This window comes from Helobdella robusta (assembly GCF_000326865.2).
Source record: "Helobdella robusta unplaced genomic scaffold HELROscaffold_15, whole genome shotgun sequence".
NCBI lineage: Eukaryota > Metazoa > Annelida > Clitellata > Rhynchobdellida > Glossiphoniidae > Helobdella > Helobdella robusta.
Window position 1 is genome coordinate 14084 of NW_008703839.1, and position 15516 is coordinate 29599.

Below are 15516 nucleotides of genomic sequence, written 5' to 3' on the forward strand. Positions count from 1 at the left end.
CAAAATTTGCATTGTTTTTAAAGTTCTCATTCTCCAGATGTCCTAAGTAAAAACTGGCAAATAGGACGCCAAGTGGGGGACCCATAGCGACACCATCGATTTGCTTGTAAAGTTTGCCTGTGGGGCTGTGGAATGGTGCTTCGGTAGTGCATATTTGAAGAAGGAACTTCAGTTGTGCTTTCGGTATGCTCAATGGAACCATATCTGATTGGTTAACGGTGTTGATAATTATGTCAATGGTATCATGAATTGGTACATTTGTGAATAATGATTCAACATCCAGCGTGGCAATAAATTTGGATGGTTTAATAATGCTGAGGAGATAATAAACTCACTGGAAGATTGTAGTGTGTAATTGTTTGGAATTTATGGGGTTAGAATTTTGTTCAAAAATTTTGCAACAGGGTATGTAAAGGTTGTAATTTGGCTAATAATTGGTCGAATGGGATGATTATTCTTATGCCTTTTTATATTCCCATATAAGTAGCCATTTTGAATTTTAATAAACTAAACGTTCACCAAAAAACTTTAGTGAGAAAAATTGAAAAAACGAACTACAAACATATTAACGCCAAACATTCGGTAGAATTTATAGAATATTGTATATATATATATATATATATATATATATATATATATATATATATATATATATATATATATATATATATATTACAAATTTCGTTTTTTCGATTTTTCTCACTAAAGTTTTTTGGTAAACGTTTAGTTTATTACAATTCAAAATAAACTTATTTTCTGAATTCATGCTGCAAATAAGGCCATATTTCGATTCCGAATGAATCATCATCAGTGCGATTTAGTTTATATAGGGAAATATTCACTTTGTCAAAGTGAACTTAGATGAAAATTAGGTGTCAGATTTCTTTATTGGCTGGTCCATCTTCGTTGGTTTCCTTTTCTTCATCGATAGCATCATATTCTTCTTTGTCACTATTTACAATGCTAGTTTTTATTAATTCTTTGTTTTCATTGTTGATTACGCGCCGGGTTGGGAGTGAGGTTGTCATTTTTTTTGACAACTTTTTCATGTACTAGGTTCATGGAATTCTTGATAACAGCATCTGGAACTCAAACTGGCATATGCATTTCAACCGTTTTAGGCTTGTATATATTTTGTCATCTACAATATTTTCTTTACAGCGCTCATATCGTGTTGAGCGCAAGATACTGAGCAACCGCTCCAAATATATAATATATAGTGCTGACTTCACTTTTGCTAAGGTCATTAAGTTTGCCATTAAAAGTTGTCGTGATTTCATTTACCAATTCATTTTCATCGCTATTAACGTTTGGTTGAATGTCATTAATTAAATCATTAATTTTTCTGACAGAAAGTTTTGAGTGTTTCAGTAATGAAATCATTTTAATTTTGGTTTGCTCTCAACAACATGGCGTGCCGAAACAAAATAATTACCCCCTCCCACCTTTGTTTTTAACGCGATAAATATTTGAATCGCAGTATCCCTCTAAAAAGTCTGAGGGATGGAAATGCAATGAGCACATTTTTGAATTTTTATTAGATATGAAATCCTGACATGGGTTAACTCTGTTCCAATTTTCAAGTAGTTCAGGATTTTTGAGTTACATTACTTTCTACATCATTTTTAGTTTTCGACTCATATCCACTTTTGCAATCATAGGCTGGCTGAATATTTATTAACCATAGTTTTTGGTTGGTATCTGTTTAATACAATAATACATTTTTTAATTAATTAAATTATTTTTTAAATAAAATACAACACAATAAACAATTTGAATGGTTACTCAGTTAATAATACATTTAGTTTCTACACATATAAAATAAATTACACTATAGAGAAAACTGAAAAAATAAACATCGTAAAGTTTACGATGTTTAATTTTGTGTGTTCAATTTCTTCCAACTAAAGTCAAACAAGAATACATAATTTGACATAAAAATAGAAGTCTTATATTTCAATTTAATATAAAAACAGTAAATCAATAAATAAAATTATTATTAAAAATATATTTTTAAACCTTTATCAGCGGTAACAATAATAGTATATTCAATATGTAAAATAATTAGCGTAAAATTAAAATTATTTAAAATAATGTACTAAATTAAATATAAGAAAATCATTGAAGCAAACATTATACTTTAGCAAGCCGAAAATGGCAGATGTTCGTTGTGATTTATTCGGATAATACAAGGTATCCATGTAGGTATTACATTTGTACTTAAGTACGTACTTAAATTAAAGTTTGTCCTTTCAATTTTCTTTAGTAGAACTTTCTGAAAATTGTTCAATTTATTGAAAAAAAATTATTATCCAAATTCATCATGCTATAGCATCAGCAATTGCTTGTTTTTAGCGAAACATTCTGCAATTTTCTTAATACTTATTACATTTTTAAGCCTTTTCGTGCACTGTACCAGATCCATGTCCTTGGCCTGCATCGCTTTACTAACGACGTTAATTTGAAACGGTACATTGTGCCATGTAATTAAAAAGATTAGAAAACTATAATCTTTTGTAAGGGGAATGTAAGTTTTTCGTGTGCAATATCAGGAGTTTTGGTATCAGTTTCATATATAGTAATTAAAGCATCATACATGCTACTTATTTGCTATCTGATTGCTTTGAGACTTTCAATTTTGACTTTCCAACGGGTATCAAATAATCTTTTAAGAGTGAAATTTGTTACATGGCTAAATAAATATCAACGAGAAGTGGATGCAGAAATTGAAGTGAATAATCTTTGTATAATTCCAAAAATGTTAACGGAATTGTGTGAAGACTGTGTAGCATTACCAATAACTAAATTGAGAGAGTGGCTTCCACGGGGAAGGTTTAAATCAAAAGACCAATATTTTTCCTTTTATATTTGCGCCATCATCGTACCCTTGCTCTTTACAAAGGCTTATGTTCAGTCCAAATTCTTTTAAGGCTCCAATTATGGTTTCTTTTAAACTAAGACCTGTTGAGTCGTTTGCAATAGCAATAGTCGTTAGCAAAAAAACACCAGGAAAATGTTTATTTATTTTTATAGGATATTCTGATATATTTACAATTCTAATTGTGAGCGAAAACTGTTCTTTATTAGGTATGTCAGGAGTGCAGTCGACAATAATAGAATAATATGTAGTCTGTATAGATTTGGATATAATTATGTTTGTTACATTTTGAATAGTTTTTCCACAGTAGTGATCAGAAATATTTTCTTTAAGAGCTAGCATGACGTAGTTCAACATTATAGAATCGAGTTTTGCGAGTAATTGTACCAGTTCTAAAAGTTTTCCATTATTAAATGTATATAGTTTATCAGAAGAACCTCTGAAAGCCATATTATTAGTTGCCAATTATAGAGTAATATTCAGCAATCGCTCAAGAACCACACATCAGAGATTGCAGAACTCCGCGACTTATTCAACCCGTTTACTTTAAAATGTTGACAGTAGCTGAGAGCTGATACCACCGACTGTAGCGAAGAAAAAAAAATGTTTACAATAATTTAGCGCATAACATTATTAGAGTTAAAATACCCCAAGTGAGTAGATTATCAGCAATTTTGTTTCAGGTTATTATTATACGTGAGCATCAAACCAGTGATCCGTTAGTTCCCTGTTTCTATGTAGATGGGATGTTCGACGCAATAACACGATAGCAAACTGGCGTCAAAACGTAACACAACACTCTACATCAGCGGTTTTCAACAGAAATTTATATAAATAAAATTATTATTTCATATAATGACGTAATAACTACACATAGTTATTATAACATAGTTTTTAGTATAACTATTAGACTTAGAGAACTTCAGTTACAACACTTGACTATAGGTGTATTAAAATTAATATTTTAAATATTTGCATTTCACACTTTGCTCGCGGACCACCAGGCAAATGTCCGCGGACCACAGGTTGAGAACCGTTGCTCTACATAATATGGTCTAGAACATAGGTACTTTACATAATAGGGTGTTTCAAACTTTCTTGATTATATTAATTATTACTTCTTTGGCTAAAGCATTATAAATTTATCTTGAATTAATATAATTAATATAAGTACACTATTTTTAATTTTTTTAGTTGACTTAATTGACTAAAACAGATGGACACAATAATAATAAAATATAAAAATTCTTTTTGGAGTGAGATTAAAGGCTGATGTTTTTTGAAAACATATAAAGACTTTTGTGAATCTTTAAATAAAATAAATTCTGTGAAATAAAAAAGTATTACCTCGTAATATAATTAAAAAATATTTCATTGTGCGACATTAGCAAACTATTTTGTCTCATTTGAAAAAATCGGTTCAATTTTGTGTTTCACAACGACAAGAATAAATATAAACCATTTTTTTATTGTCATATGTAATGTAATATGCTTCCGTGAAAACTACATTAAAACATAGATAGGCCTACATTAAAATATAATTATTCGATCTAAATACTAATAATACTTCAAGTACGAACGTTTTTCTCTACAATAATTTTATTACACAGCAATGTTGTCAATCGTGAATAAAACAACAAATCAGTTTATAAATTATGTAATATAAAGCTAACAGCTATTTTTATTGGTATAATTTACATCGACCAAAGTGCTATCAAAGAGCATGCAAATCGAGAATGAATTTTAAAACTATTATTCTAACTTTGATAAAATAAATAATGACGACAAAAATTTGGTTAGAAATATTGAGAAATGTAATAAAAAAACTATCCAATGCTAGAAATTCAGTAGATTTCATAAATTACTGCATTATTTATGGTCTTTAATCAGCACACATAGATATATATATATATATATATATATATATATATATATATGTGTGTGTGTGTGTGTGTGTGTAAATTACAAAAGCTTTTGATACTGTTTGGCATGATATTCTTTTTAAAAAGCTTCATCACAGTGGGGTAAGAGGTTTTATTTTAAACTGGTTTACTAGTTATCTAAATGAAAGGTCCCAATTTGTCTCAATCGAAAATTATAATTCTTCAACTCTGCCAATAAGTTGCGGCGTTCCCCAGGGTTCAATGCTTGGCCCACTTTTCTTATATTTTAATCGATGATCTTACTGCATCCTCTTCCAAGTTAAAATTCATCTTTTCGCTGACGATACTACCTTGCTCTTTATTGTTCAATTTCTCAACAAAAACATAACAAAGGTTTGCGATTGGACAGTCTGCAATTGCTAAACCATAAACTTAGCAAAAACTAATTGCACACATTTTGGGCCAATAATTACTATTCTTATTAATTTTAAGATTGGCATTAATGAAATTCTTACTCCTAGGATATCATCTTCAAAATTTTTAGGAATAATTATTACCAGTAATTTAAACTGGAAAAAACATAAAGATTTCACTGCAAAAAATTTATAAAAGTTTTGGTGTAATCAATAAATTAAAATTTTTATTTTCATATAAGATAATCCTTGGTCTATCTCTATATTACATATTGTGTTATTATATGAAGTAAGAACATATATTTCCATATTTCTTTACTAACTAAATGCCAAAAAAGGCTTTATTAAAATTCTTTTTGAACTGCTTGAATTTTCTCATATTACTTCCTATTTTATATCTTCTAAAATTCACTCAATCCAGCAAATACATACAATTCGAATATTAATGTCTTTATATAAAGTTATAATTCTAATAATATATCCGTTTTTCAATTTTTTTACATAAGTCGACTAAAATAATTTCTAAAGTTACAAGACGTACATGTGAATTTTATATTTATCCTTTTAGAACTATACTTAGCCCATTCGATCTTCGTCCATGGTATCAAATTATAGTCATTGTTACCATCTGAACTGAAAATGCTCTCTAGCTTATCTTCATTTAAAAAATCAATAATTTCTCCTTTTAATTAATTTCAATTTATATCAGTATTTTATGTTACATGTAATAATTCTATGGTATTTATATGCAAACATGTAAGTGTGATGAAAGCGCGGGCGTGTTTACGTGTTACATGGATCTTTAACATTCTTTTAATTTTGTAATCATTTTTACACGATAATTTTTATATAGATTATCATCATTATTATTTTCCATTAATCTATTTAAGTTTTTATATAAATTGAAATCAGCTCATCTCACTTTTGCTTTTGTTTAACTGTTGTTCTAATTTCATTTCAAATGGTTTTCAGGACGGTTAAACGTTCTTAATGAACTTTAAATTTTCAGAAGTATGGTATAAACTTCATTTTATTTTATGTTTTTGCTGTTCCTATTTATTTAATAGCCAAATAAGCTACGCTTCTGGTCCTAATGATATATATATGTATATATATATTAGGGATGCACCGGATTCAGGTTTTTCAAATCCGGCCGGGGCCGGACTTGGCCAGATTTAAAATTCAAAAACCGGCTGTGTGATACGCCAAATTCTGTACACAAAGATCAGCTTATAATTTATGCATAACCCATGTTATAGCATAAAGACAATTGTCCAGCTCATCTCATAATTAGTGATGTTAATATTATGTGTCATATATGCACGTGCACAAATTTTTTTACACAAAGATCAGCTTATAATGTATGCATAACCCATGTTATAGCTCAAAGAAAATTGTCCAGCTCACCTCACAATTAGTGATGTTGTTATTATGTGTCATGTATGCCTAGCCTAACCTTTAACATAACATGTTCTTAAATTATGCGCTTATGTATCTCTATGTATATATATATTATGTAGCTATATGATCCGTCATATACAATTATATAGTATAAACACGTGCACAAGTTCTTTTAGACAAAGATCAGCTCAGTGTGGACCTTACAGCAAAAAGTTTGCCCACTTCTGCGTTAATCCATTACTATTTGTTTTTATTAGATTTGTCATTTTATTTATAAAATTTAAGCTTTGAGGTGTATTTATAAGTATTGAGTAACTTTAAGACAAATTTTAAATTGATTAACGTAAACAATTCGGTAATTTATACTATATATATATATATATATATATATATATATATATATATATATGTATATATATATATATATATATGTATATATATATATATATATATATATATATGCCGCCTAAAAACAAAAAAAAAATGAATAGCAAAACAAATATCTCTCTGAAAACATCATAGTTACAAGCGGATGAACACCTGTTGTTGGTTGCAGGTAAAAGAAAACAATAAAAAACTTAAAAAACTTTACCGTTCTGAAATGAAAGAATGCATTAATATAAATATGTTACAAAAATCTGTATGAAATGATTTATAAGTTTTCACAAATTAACTTAGTTTAAAAACTTTTTGGTCATTTAACATGGAGTAATAAACAAAACAAGTATTAAGACATTTATAACATAAATACAAACATTCCCACGAACAATAAAATAGAGAAATTAAACAACATATTTTTTCATCTTTAATATATTAATTAAAAATTTAAACTTTTTAATTTATTAATTAATTAAACGAGAAACACAGCTAATTCACAACACAATGACAGTATTGTTACTTACTACTGTATGATGTGCTTTACATATGTCGTGCAACGAGTTAGCATGTCAAATGGATTATAAGTATGGGTCGTCGTGTGATAGATTAGTTAGGTGGTTTTGAAAAATATGTAGTTTCGAACAGTTAGATGAGTTAATTAACTAGCTGCAAAAAATCGAAAGTTAATTTTATAACATCGTAAATGTTTTGTGTGAATTAACGATGAAAAACAGACAAGGTGACGACCTATTTATTTTGTATTATTAACAATACAAATTCAATTCATTATAACGAGCTAACATTAAAACTCAACCCTATAACGATACACCAAGTGGTGAGCGTTATAATAAAATAATATAATTAACTGTGAGGGGAAAATTAAAACAGGAGAGAACCATGACAGCACTGCATTGAGATCGTTCACCTTACACGTCTGATGACGATACCTCACTGAAATTTTTTTAAATAAAATATTTTAACTTTATTTTCGTAATAACAACAATAATACTGATAAAAATATAAAAGGTTTAGGAAAAATACTGAGAAAAATAACAACAATAATATACGCGGTTATAAAAAGGATCGTGCTGAAGTTGTCTCTTTTGTTGTGAATGATGTCAGTTAGTAAGGAAAAGGTTATAACCGTCACGAATTTATTCGCTAGAGGCGCGAGTGTCGCTACGAACGCATACAATTCGAGAGGGAACTAGAGCCTCCTGACAGCGAGATATCTAGGACGTTCGAGAAGTGTCAGTATATAAAGACGTGTAGGATACCGAATGGTTGGTTGTGTCGAAAACGGAATTTGATATTTGACTCTGCGTTGTATTTGCGATAAACGTCAGTGAATTGTTATTCAGAAAGCGATAGTTTCTGAATTAATTCGATAGTTTGTGAAGATTCATTTTCATTGACAAAATTTAAAATTAATTAACGTTGATTATTGATTAACATTGATTACCGATTTGTAAATAAAACGATATTTTAAGATCTATCGTGTCGCTATTTTCGACTGGCCAGTTATAACAATATGAAAATCTGTCAACTAAATTGTTACCAAACAAATTCTTCACCATTATATTTGTGAAAGTGTATACTAACATGGGTTAAAATGTTGAAACTCAATTCCAACGGGAAATGCCAAAAAGAGTTACTGAAATTAGGCTATCGAATAGCAATTATTAAAAAATTCATTACAAAAATTTTGAGGCAAACCAAAAATTATAATACCATATAAAGATGTATGCGTTCTTTGCAATTAACCGGCGCAACTTCACAAAAATAACCCAGCTAAAGCTAGAAAGAAACACAGAGTGTCATACAATATAACTGCAGATAAGCTATACCGTCGTGGAGATGCATTGGTAGTGAAGTCACTGGACGTCTGGGGGATAAACAACTTGGTAGCAGAAAAAACACTGTATCTTTTGCGCTGTAAACTTCTTATTGAGAGAGATGAACATTACTTAAAGAATGATGAAAAAGAAAGAGAAAGAGAGGACAAAAAAATTGATGAGGAACGAGTTGTTTTTGTCGAGTTTTGTGAATGGTTTGAATTAGAAATAAGGCATGGCATAACCACAGTTGGCCAAGTCCAAACTAAACTGCAGGAGTTTGATCAGTCACCAGATAAAAAAAAGTATTCAATGTTCACCTATTCAATGTATAAATTATGGCTAAAAATTAAACTCAGAGAGAAATATCAAGACACGTTGTACTTCACAAGACAGGGGAAAAAGACAAATGTGCTTTGCCTCTGTGATTGCATTGACAACATTTTGCAAGAACATCAAACTAATCTTGAACATGGTGACAAAAAAATCAGATCATAAAGACAGCAATCAAGGTTATATGCAATGATGTTGCCCTAACTGATCTAAATCTAAATTCATAGCCAATATCAGGCAGCCATCACTCAATCTTCCTAACAACATCATCTAACTCCTTAAACATAAAAATGATCCGTGAGTCTCTACCTCATGGACAGAAGCGTTACTTATTATTCAGATAATAAGGAGAAGATGGATGGTTTGTTAGAATCAGTCATGCCTTCAAGGGATGTGACTGTTTCTGCAATTGCTGAAATTGAAAAAACTACTCTATTTAACAGATAGGAATAATAATACTAACATTACCATTTGCACACATACACAAATAAATCGCTTAATTTATGTCACTTTTTATGTTATACTTGAACCTAATTTAGTGTATTAATTCAGGTTTAGTGCCGGGGAAATTGATAAGTACATGGATATCTTTCTTGGCACAGAAGCCATAGAAAAGGCAATAATTCATGCTGGTATTGCGATTTTCAAGTACATTTACCATGGACAAAGCATTGAGTGAAATTCTGTACAACATGTTTTCACGGACAGCAGCAGCAGGTGTGATCAAACCAGAAACTCTACCACAAACTCTACCTTCACAACATTCACTGCGTGATACCTGCAATACGTGATTCACAATATCAAATGCTATTCTTGTATGTAATTCCATTGCAGATTCCACAGGCTGAGACACATGTGACCCCATTCTTCATACATCTGCATCGTCTGCTGTTGCAATCTCCCTTACAATTACAAACATATTAGTGAAAAAAATTATAGTAACAATTTAGTTGGCAGATTTGTGAAATTTCCGATAAAAATGCCTTTACTTATTAGAGATTTGAACTTTTTGGTTTATTTAACTTTGAGAGCGCTTTTGAAAACATTTAATTAGTGCTGCTTATATAAATTTCTCTTAATATACATACACAAACATACATACATACATACATACATACATACATACATACATACATACATACATACATACATACACACATACATACATACATACATAACCAAAAATTCCGGTGGAGAGGCGGATCTTCCCCGCATTAGCACCAACGGCTGGTTGCGTTTCTCCCGCCGAGGTGCTGAGGGCCGTTAAATCGTTCAAAAACGGTTCTTCTGGAGGCCTGGATGGCCTACGACCCCAGCACCTTAAGGATGTTTTTTCAGGCCCCTTGCCAATCGACGACACACTGAACTCCTTAACCCAATTCATTAATTTGATCCTATCTGGAGCTTGCCCACTCTCCGTCCGCCGGTTCTTCTTTGGAGGCCGGCTAATAGCTTTAAATAAGAAAGACGGAGGGGTCAGACCGATTGCGGTCGGGAACGTTTGGAGGAGGTTGGCCGGCAAATGTGCCTTGGCCCTGGTCATGGTCAAACTCAAGACCAAATTCTACCCGACTCAGTTGGGTGTCGGAATTAAGGGTGGCGCTGAGGCCGCCGTTCATGCGGTTCGAAGATTGGTCACCGACCTCCCCGATCAATGGGGGTTTCTGAAACTGGACTTTAAAAATGCCTTCAACGCCTTGAGAAGAGACTCGATGTTGGAGGCTGTCAAACTTTTTTGCCCCAATATCTATAATTTTTGCCATTCTGCCTATGGCGGAGTCTCTTCTCTTAGCTACCACTCTTGGGTTGTAGAATCGTCCGAGGGGGTACAGCAGGGTGATCCCCTTGGTCCTTTGCTGTTTGCACTAACTCTTCATCCACTCTTAGAGAAAGCTTCGTCCACTTTCGTTTGCGCTTATCTGGATGATATCAGCATTGCTTCAGACGGCCCAACTCTGGCCGATAGCTACAAATTTCCTGTCTTTCGGCCCATGATGCCTTGACTATTATCCGCAATGCCCTCAGTTTGCCCAAATTGATGTACTTCCTGCGTACATCCAAACACATTGATCCTTCTAAATTGGGCGAATTTGACAGAGCCCTGCACACCGCCCTGTCGTCGATTTGCAATGTTCAAGTGACCGACAGTGGTTGGTCCCAGGCTCAGCTGCCGGTGCGATTTGGTGGGCTGGGGTTGCTTAGCGTGGTTCAGCTGGCTCCTGTTGTTTATAATTCTTATGCCGCTGCCACCCTCGACCTGCAGTCTTCCCTGCTCCACCGGTTTTTTCGTTGCCGCGATATTCTTCCCCCAGTGTCCGCCCCGGGGGACCGTACGCACGTCCAAATTTTGAACGAAGAATATAAAAAAATCTTTCAAAATTTGTTGTCTTCATGCGGCGGCGACTTTTCCACCGCTCGTTTGTTGGCCATGTCCAGCGTTGCCAACTGTGGGTGGTTGAGATCGTGGCCCAACACCTCTGTGGGCACCAGGCTTGACGACGAGTCTGTGAGATTTGCCATTGGCTTCAGACTTGGCCTGGTCATTCAAAATAAATACACGTGCCGATGTGGCGCTGAGGCGGACGAGTTTGGGCACCACGGTTTGGTTTGTCGCCTGGGTGGGGGCCGTCAACTACGTCACTCAGCATTAAACGACTACATTTGTCGGCTCTTCTCCAAGGCTTCAATCCTGGTTCTCAAGGAACCATCCGGCATTTCTGCGCATGGTGGTAGGCGCCCGGACGGATGCACACTAATACCTTGGAGAGCCGGCAGATGTTTGGCGTGGGATGTAAACCTGACAAGTGAAGAATGCGGTTTGGCCGCGGCCAGGGCAGCGGACGGGAAAATGAAAAAATATGGGAACGCCCTCCCCTCGATAAAATTCTTGCCAATATATATCGAGGTTCTCGGCCCGATGGACCCCAACACCCTTAAATTTCTTAAGGCAATATGTAAAATGATCAGCGTCAGATCAGGCGACAGCAGGGAACTGTTTTTCGCAACTAACCACATTTCGTGCTTGTTGCAGCGGTTCCTGCGTGTCTGTGTGCTTGAAAATATTCAACTGAATGCCGACATGTGCAATTAACGACAAATCTAAGTGTTAATCCATTTGTTACTTGATGTTTGACGGTTCAGTGTCACTCATCATGTTTTGGTTTTAACATACATACATGCATACATGTATACAAACATACAAACATACATACATACATACATACATACATACATACATACATACATACATACATACATACATACATACATACATACATACATACGTACGTACGTACATACATGCATAAATACAGTTATAAATACATACATGCAGACATACATACAGACTGACAGACATAAATACATATGTACATACATACATATATACAAAAGATACAAAAATACCCGTATACGTGTACCAAAACATACATAAATACACACATACATACATAAACACAAACATACATACACACATACACGCTTATATAAAAACTGTAGTTAACAACATGGAAACGTTTATATTATAGCAACAAAGTTTTTGACATTGAAAATATTTCTTATTTCCAGACTTTTCCGCTTTTGATAACATCGGTACGTTTTGTTAGTTTTTTATTTTAGACTGAAAATCGATTAAAGGCATTTAATTTTATCTTTGATACCCTTTTTTTTATAAAACTTTTTATTATTTCATTTTCCACATTCGCTATAAAATTAATTTCTCTCATTCAATCATATACCAAATTATTTTCAGCTGTCTTCAAATGTTCATATTTAATTATTTAATTTATTTATGAAGCAGCCAAGTGTAAGTAATTTTTTGTACTCTGATGTTGCTAAAATATCAATTTGGCACTCTGCAGTCAAGAAATCACGCAACTTTTTAACGTAGAAAATATGACGTATTTGTAATGTAGAGAACACTTTACCCTGTACCCTTTAATACAGACACTCAGGATCCGATTCTTTATTCATTTGAAAAATTATTCAAAACAAACTTATTGCATAACTTTTTTTAATACTTTATTTTACAGTCAAATTTTTAAAAAATTATAAGTGTAAAAAGAATTAAAAAAATTAACCTTTCAACGAATTTCATCTATCTGTTAACTTCAATTACTCTTCCCGTGTTACTGGCCACAGTTCTCCTAACAATTGGTGCTTCAATAGTCACTTTTACGTCGTGACATTTGCATTTTCTGTAACACTATTTGGATTATTCACGTGTGATTAAAACTAGTATTAACGAAACATTATTTAGCAGTTTAGTGGCCGCAACTACTCACGCTTTGTCGAAAATAGCTGAGACAAAAATTATTGCTTGAAAGAACCTGAAAAATCAGTCCTAACACACAACAAACGTCTACATATTTTAAAACTTCAGCCAGTATTCAGACAATAAAGTACCCAAGAAACAAATATAAAATTTGTTCACACTTGCTGTAAAATATCTGATGACTAATATCAAATAAGTAATTTGGTATTTGTAATTTAAAGCTAAAAGAATCAGTAGTAACCATACATCAATAAAAAACGATTACATTGTAACCGTTGTGATGTTGTTGTGTCATTGCTTGCGTTGTTGGTTTAGTAGTAGTGAGTATGATAATTATTGTTGCGGTAGCATTGTTAACAATCAAACGTGCACAAATCATGTTGCAATAGTAACTTGGTACGTAATAGTGATGTAATTATTGTTATAACTTAAAGGCATCTTCATTCTATTCTGCGAGCATCGTCTAGCCGCGTACGCTGTGCAATTGAAAATTGGAAGCGGCTGTTCTGTTGTGATTATAAGCTATATAATTGCCCTTCAGAGTTGTGTATTTTAATTCTTCAAATAGTCATTCTTCAAATATATTACTTCATCAACTTAAACAAATAATTGGTAAAAACCAACCTTGTAACACGGAGCAGACAAAAACCAACATGGACCGCAGAGCAGACACCATAAAGGATTGCATTTAAAACATGTCTCTGGTTTAGAATAGTTTGTGATGTACAGAATCGATTTATGAGCAGAGAGTCGACAACATTTGATGTACTTGCGCCTGTATACTGTTTTCAACCACGCATCTATTGCTTCACTGAAGTCGATCTGTTGATGTTGTTGTTTATTGTTGTTGTTAGTTGTGTTGTTGCTCTTTAATGTTGATGTTTTTTCTAGTGCTGTCATCGTTGCTGTCTAGTTTATGTGTTGATTGTGTTGATTTTGTTGTTTATGTTAATGTTGTTGTTGTTGTTGTTTTTGTAGCTACTGTTGTTGTTTTTGTTGTTGTTTTTGTTGTTGCTATTTATTGTTTTTTTTGTTGTTGTTGTTAATTTGGTTCATTTCAAGAGAGGAAAAGTTAATAAATTTCTATTTATAACGTATAAATTAATCAATAATTAAAATGATCGTTAATGTTTAGATAGATATTTTTGCAGTGTTTAGATTTTGTCAAAATTAAACTCAGATAGAATTTTCAGTTGAACTGTTGCTAAAATTTGTTAATAATTTGTATCATCAATTAGTAATCACACTATGAAATATGCATTAACAATAACATCACCAAATAAATTATTTTTAACGTTATGAAATAAATACCATTATTTTATAAAAGTATACTGACTGAACTATTTAAAGATTTTTAGTTTAGCATCGATGTACCACTTTCTATGGAAGGTTGTTTGAATCAAGTCAATAAAAAGTTCGATCATCAAAAGATCAATATAAAAAACATGAAATATGAATACCGAAAAAAGCTTTTTTGTTATATCATGCATAAAATAAACAAAAATTTGGTTTTGAACCCAAGAAACTTAAAAATGATCAACCGTTTGAAAAATCAAGAAGTTGAATTGGAAGTTAACTAACGCCAAACATGCTGTGATTTTCATCAATAATTACATTTAAGGGGCCCATTTTGAAATTGTTCTATAAAAAGTAATATCTAACAAAGATTATTAAAAACATTTAAGCAAAATATAAACGAAATATTTTGGTTAAAATTATCTATTTAGCTAAAATATATCTTAGTCTGTGAATACTCGATTTGGAAATAGATATAAATAGTGGTCTTTGGTATTTGGGCGCCTAAATTAATATAATTTTTTGTTTAAAGGCAAATTTTTTTCAAAATGCGCCTTATCTTGTTAGTGTTTGAACAATTTTTGGTCATCAATTTGAATATGTTAAAACGAAGAGGGCACGTTTTCAATTGTCAAGTTCGCATGATAAATGAAGCTCATCGAAAATTCGGGTTCCTTCTTGACTTGAAAAATTTATTATATAATAAAAATTAGAAAGATTTATTTTATAATAAAAAAAATTATAATTTGAAAATAAAATGTATACATTTAGCGGAGTTCTACAATTCAGATTATGATGCTACAGAATTATATCTCGAAATATCTGA

General features: G+C 32.2%; 3 protein-coding genes across 3 annotated transcripts in view; 1 reads left to right on the plus strand and 2 right to left on the minus strand.

Annotated features, from left to right (window-relative positions):
* Window positions 1–7499: 7499 nt before the first annotated feature.
* On the plus strand, window positions 7500–9286 carry HELRODRAFT_169112 (hypothetical protein; the record flags this gene model as incomplete). Its single annotated transcript, XM_009014988.1, has 3 exons — window positions 7500–7562; window positions 8119–8236; window positions 8745–9286. 3 exons carry the CDS (start codon window positions 7500–7502, stop codon window positions 9284–9286), a joined length of 723 nt encoding a protein of 240 aa, XP_009013236.1.
* Window positions 9287–9656: 370 nt separating this feature from the next.
* HELRODRAFT_169113 (hypothetical protein) lies at window positions 9657–12136 on the minus strand (the record flags this gene model as incomplete). Its single annotated transcript, XM_009014989.1, has 4 exons — window positions 9657–9899; window positions 10296–10490; window positions 11126–11234; window positions 11781–12136. 4 exons carry the CDS (start codon window positions 12134–12136, stop codon window positions 9657–9659), a joined length of 903 nt encoding a protein of 300 aa, XP_009013237.1.
* Window positions 12137–13217: 1081 nt separating this feature from the next.
* Window positions 13218–15516, minus strand: part of HELRODRAFT_169114 (hypothetical protein) — a gene marked incomplete at both ends in the record, with an annotated part of 4274 nt that continues 1975 nt past the window's right edge. The window contains 2 exons of the mRNA XM_009014990.1: window positions 13218–13325; window positions 14019–14216. Of these exons, the coding sequence (XP_009013238.1) occupies window positions 13218–13325; window positions 14019–14216 (306 nt within the window). The remainder of the gene's footprint in view (window positions 13326–14018; window positions 14217–15516) is intronic.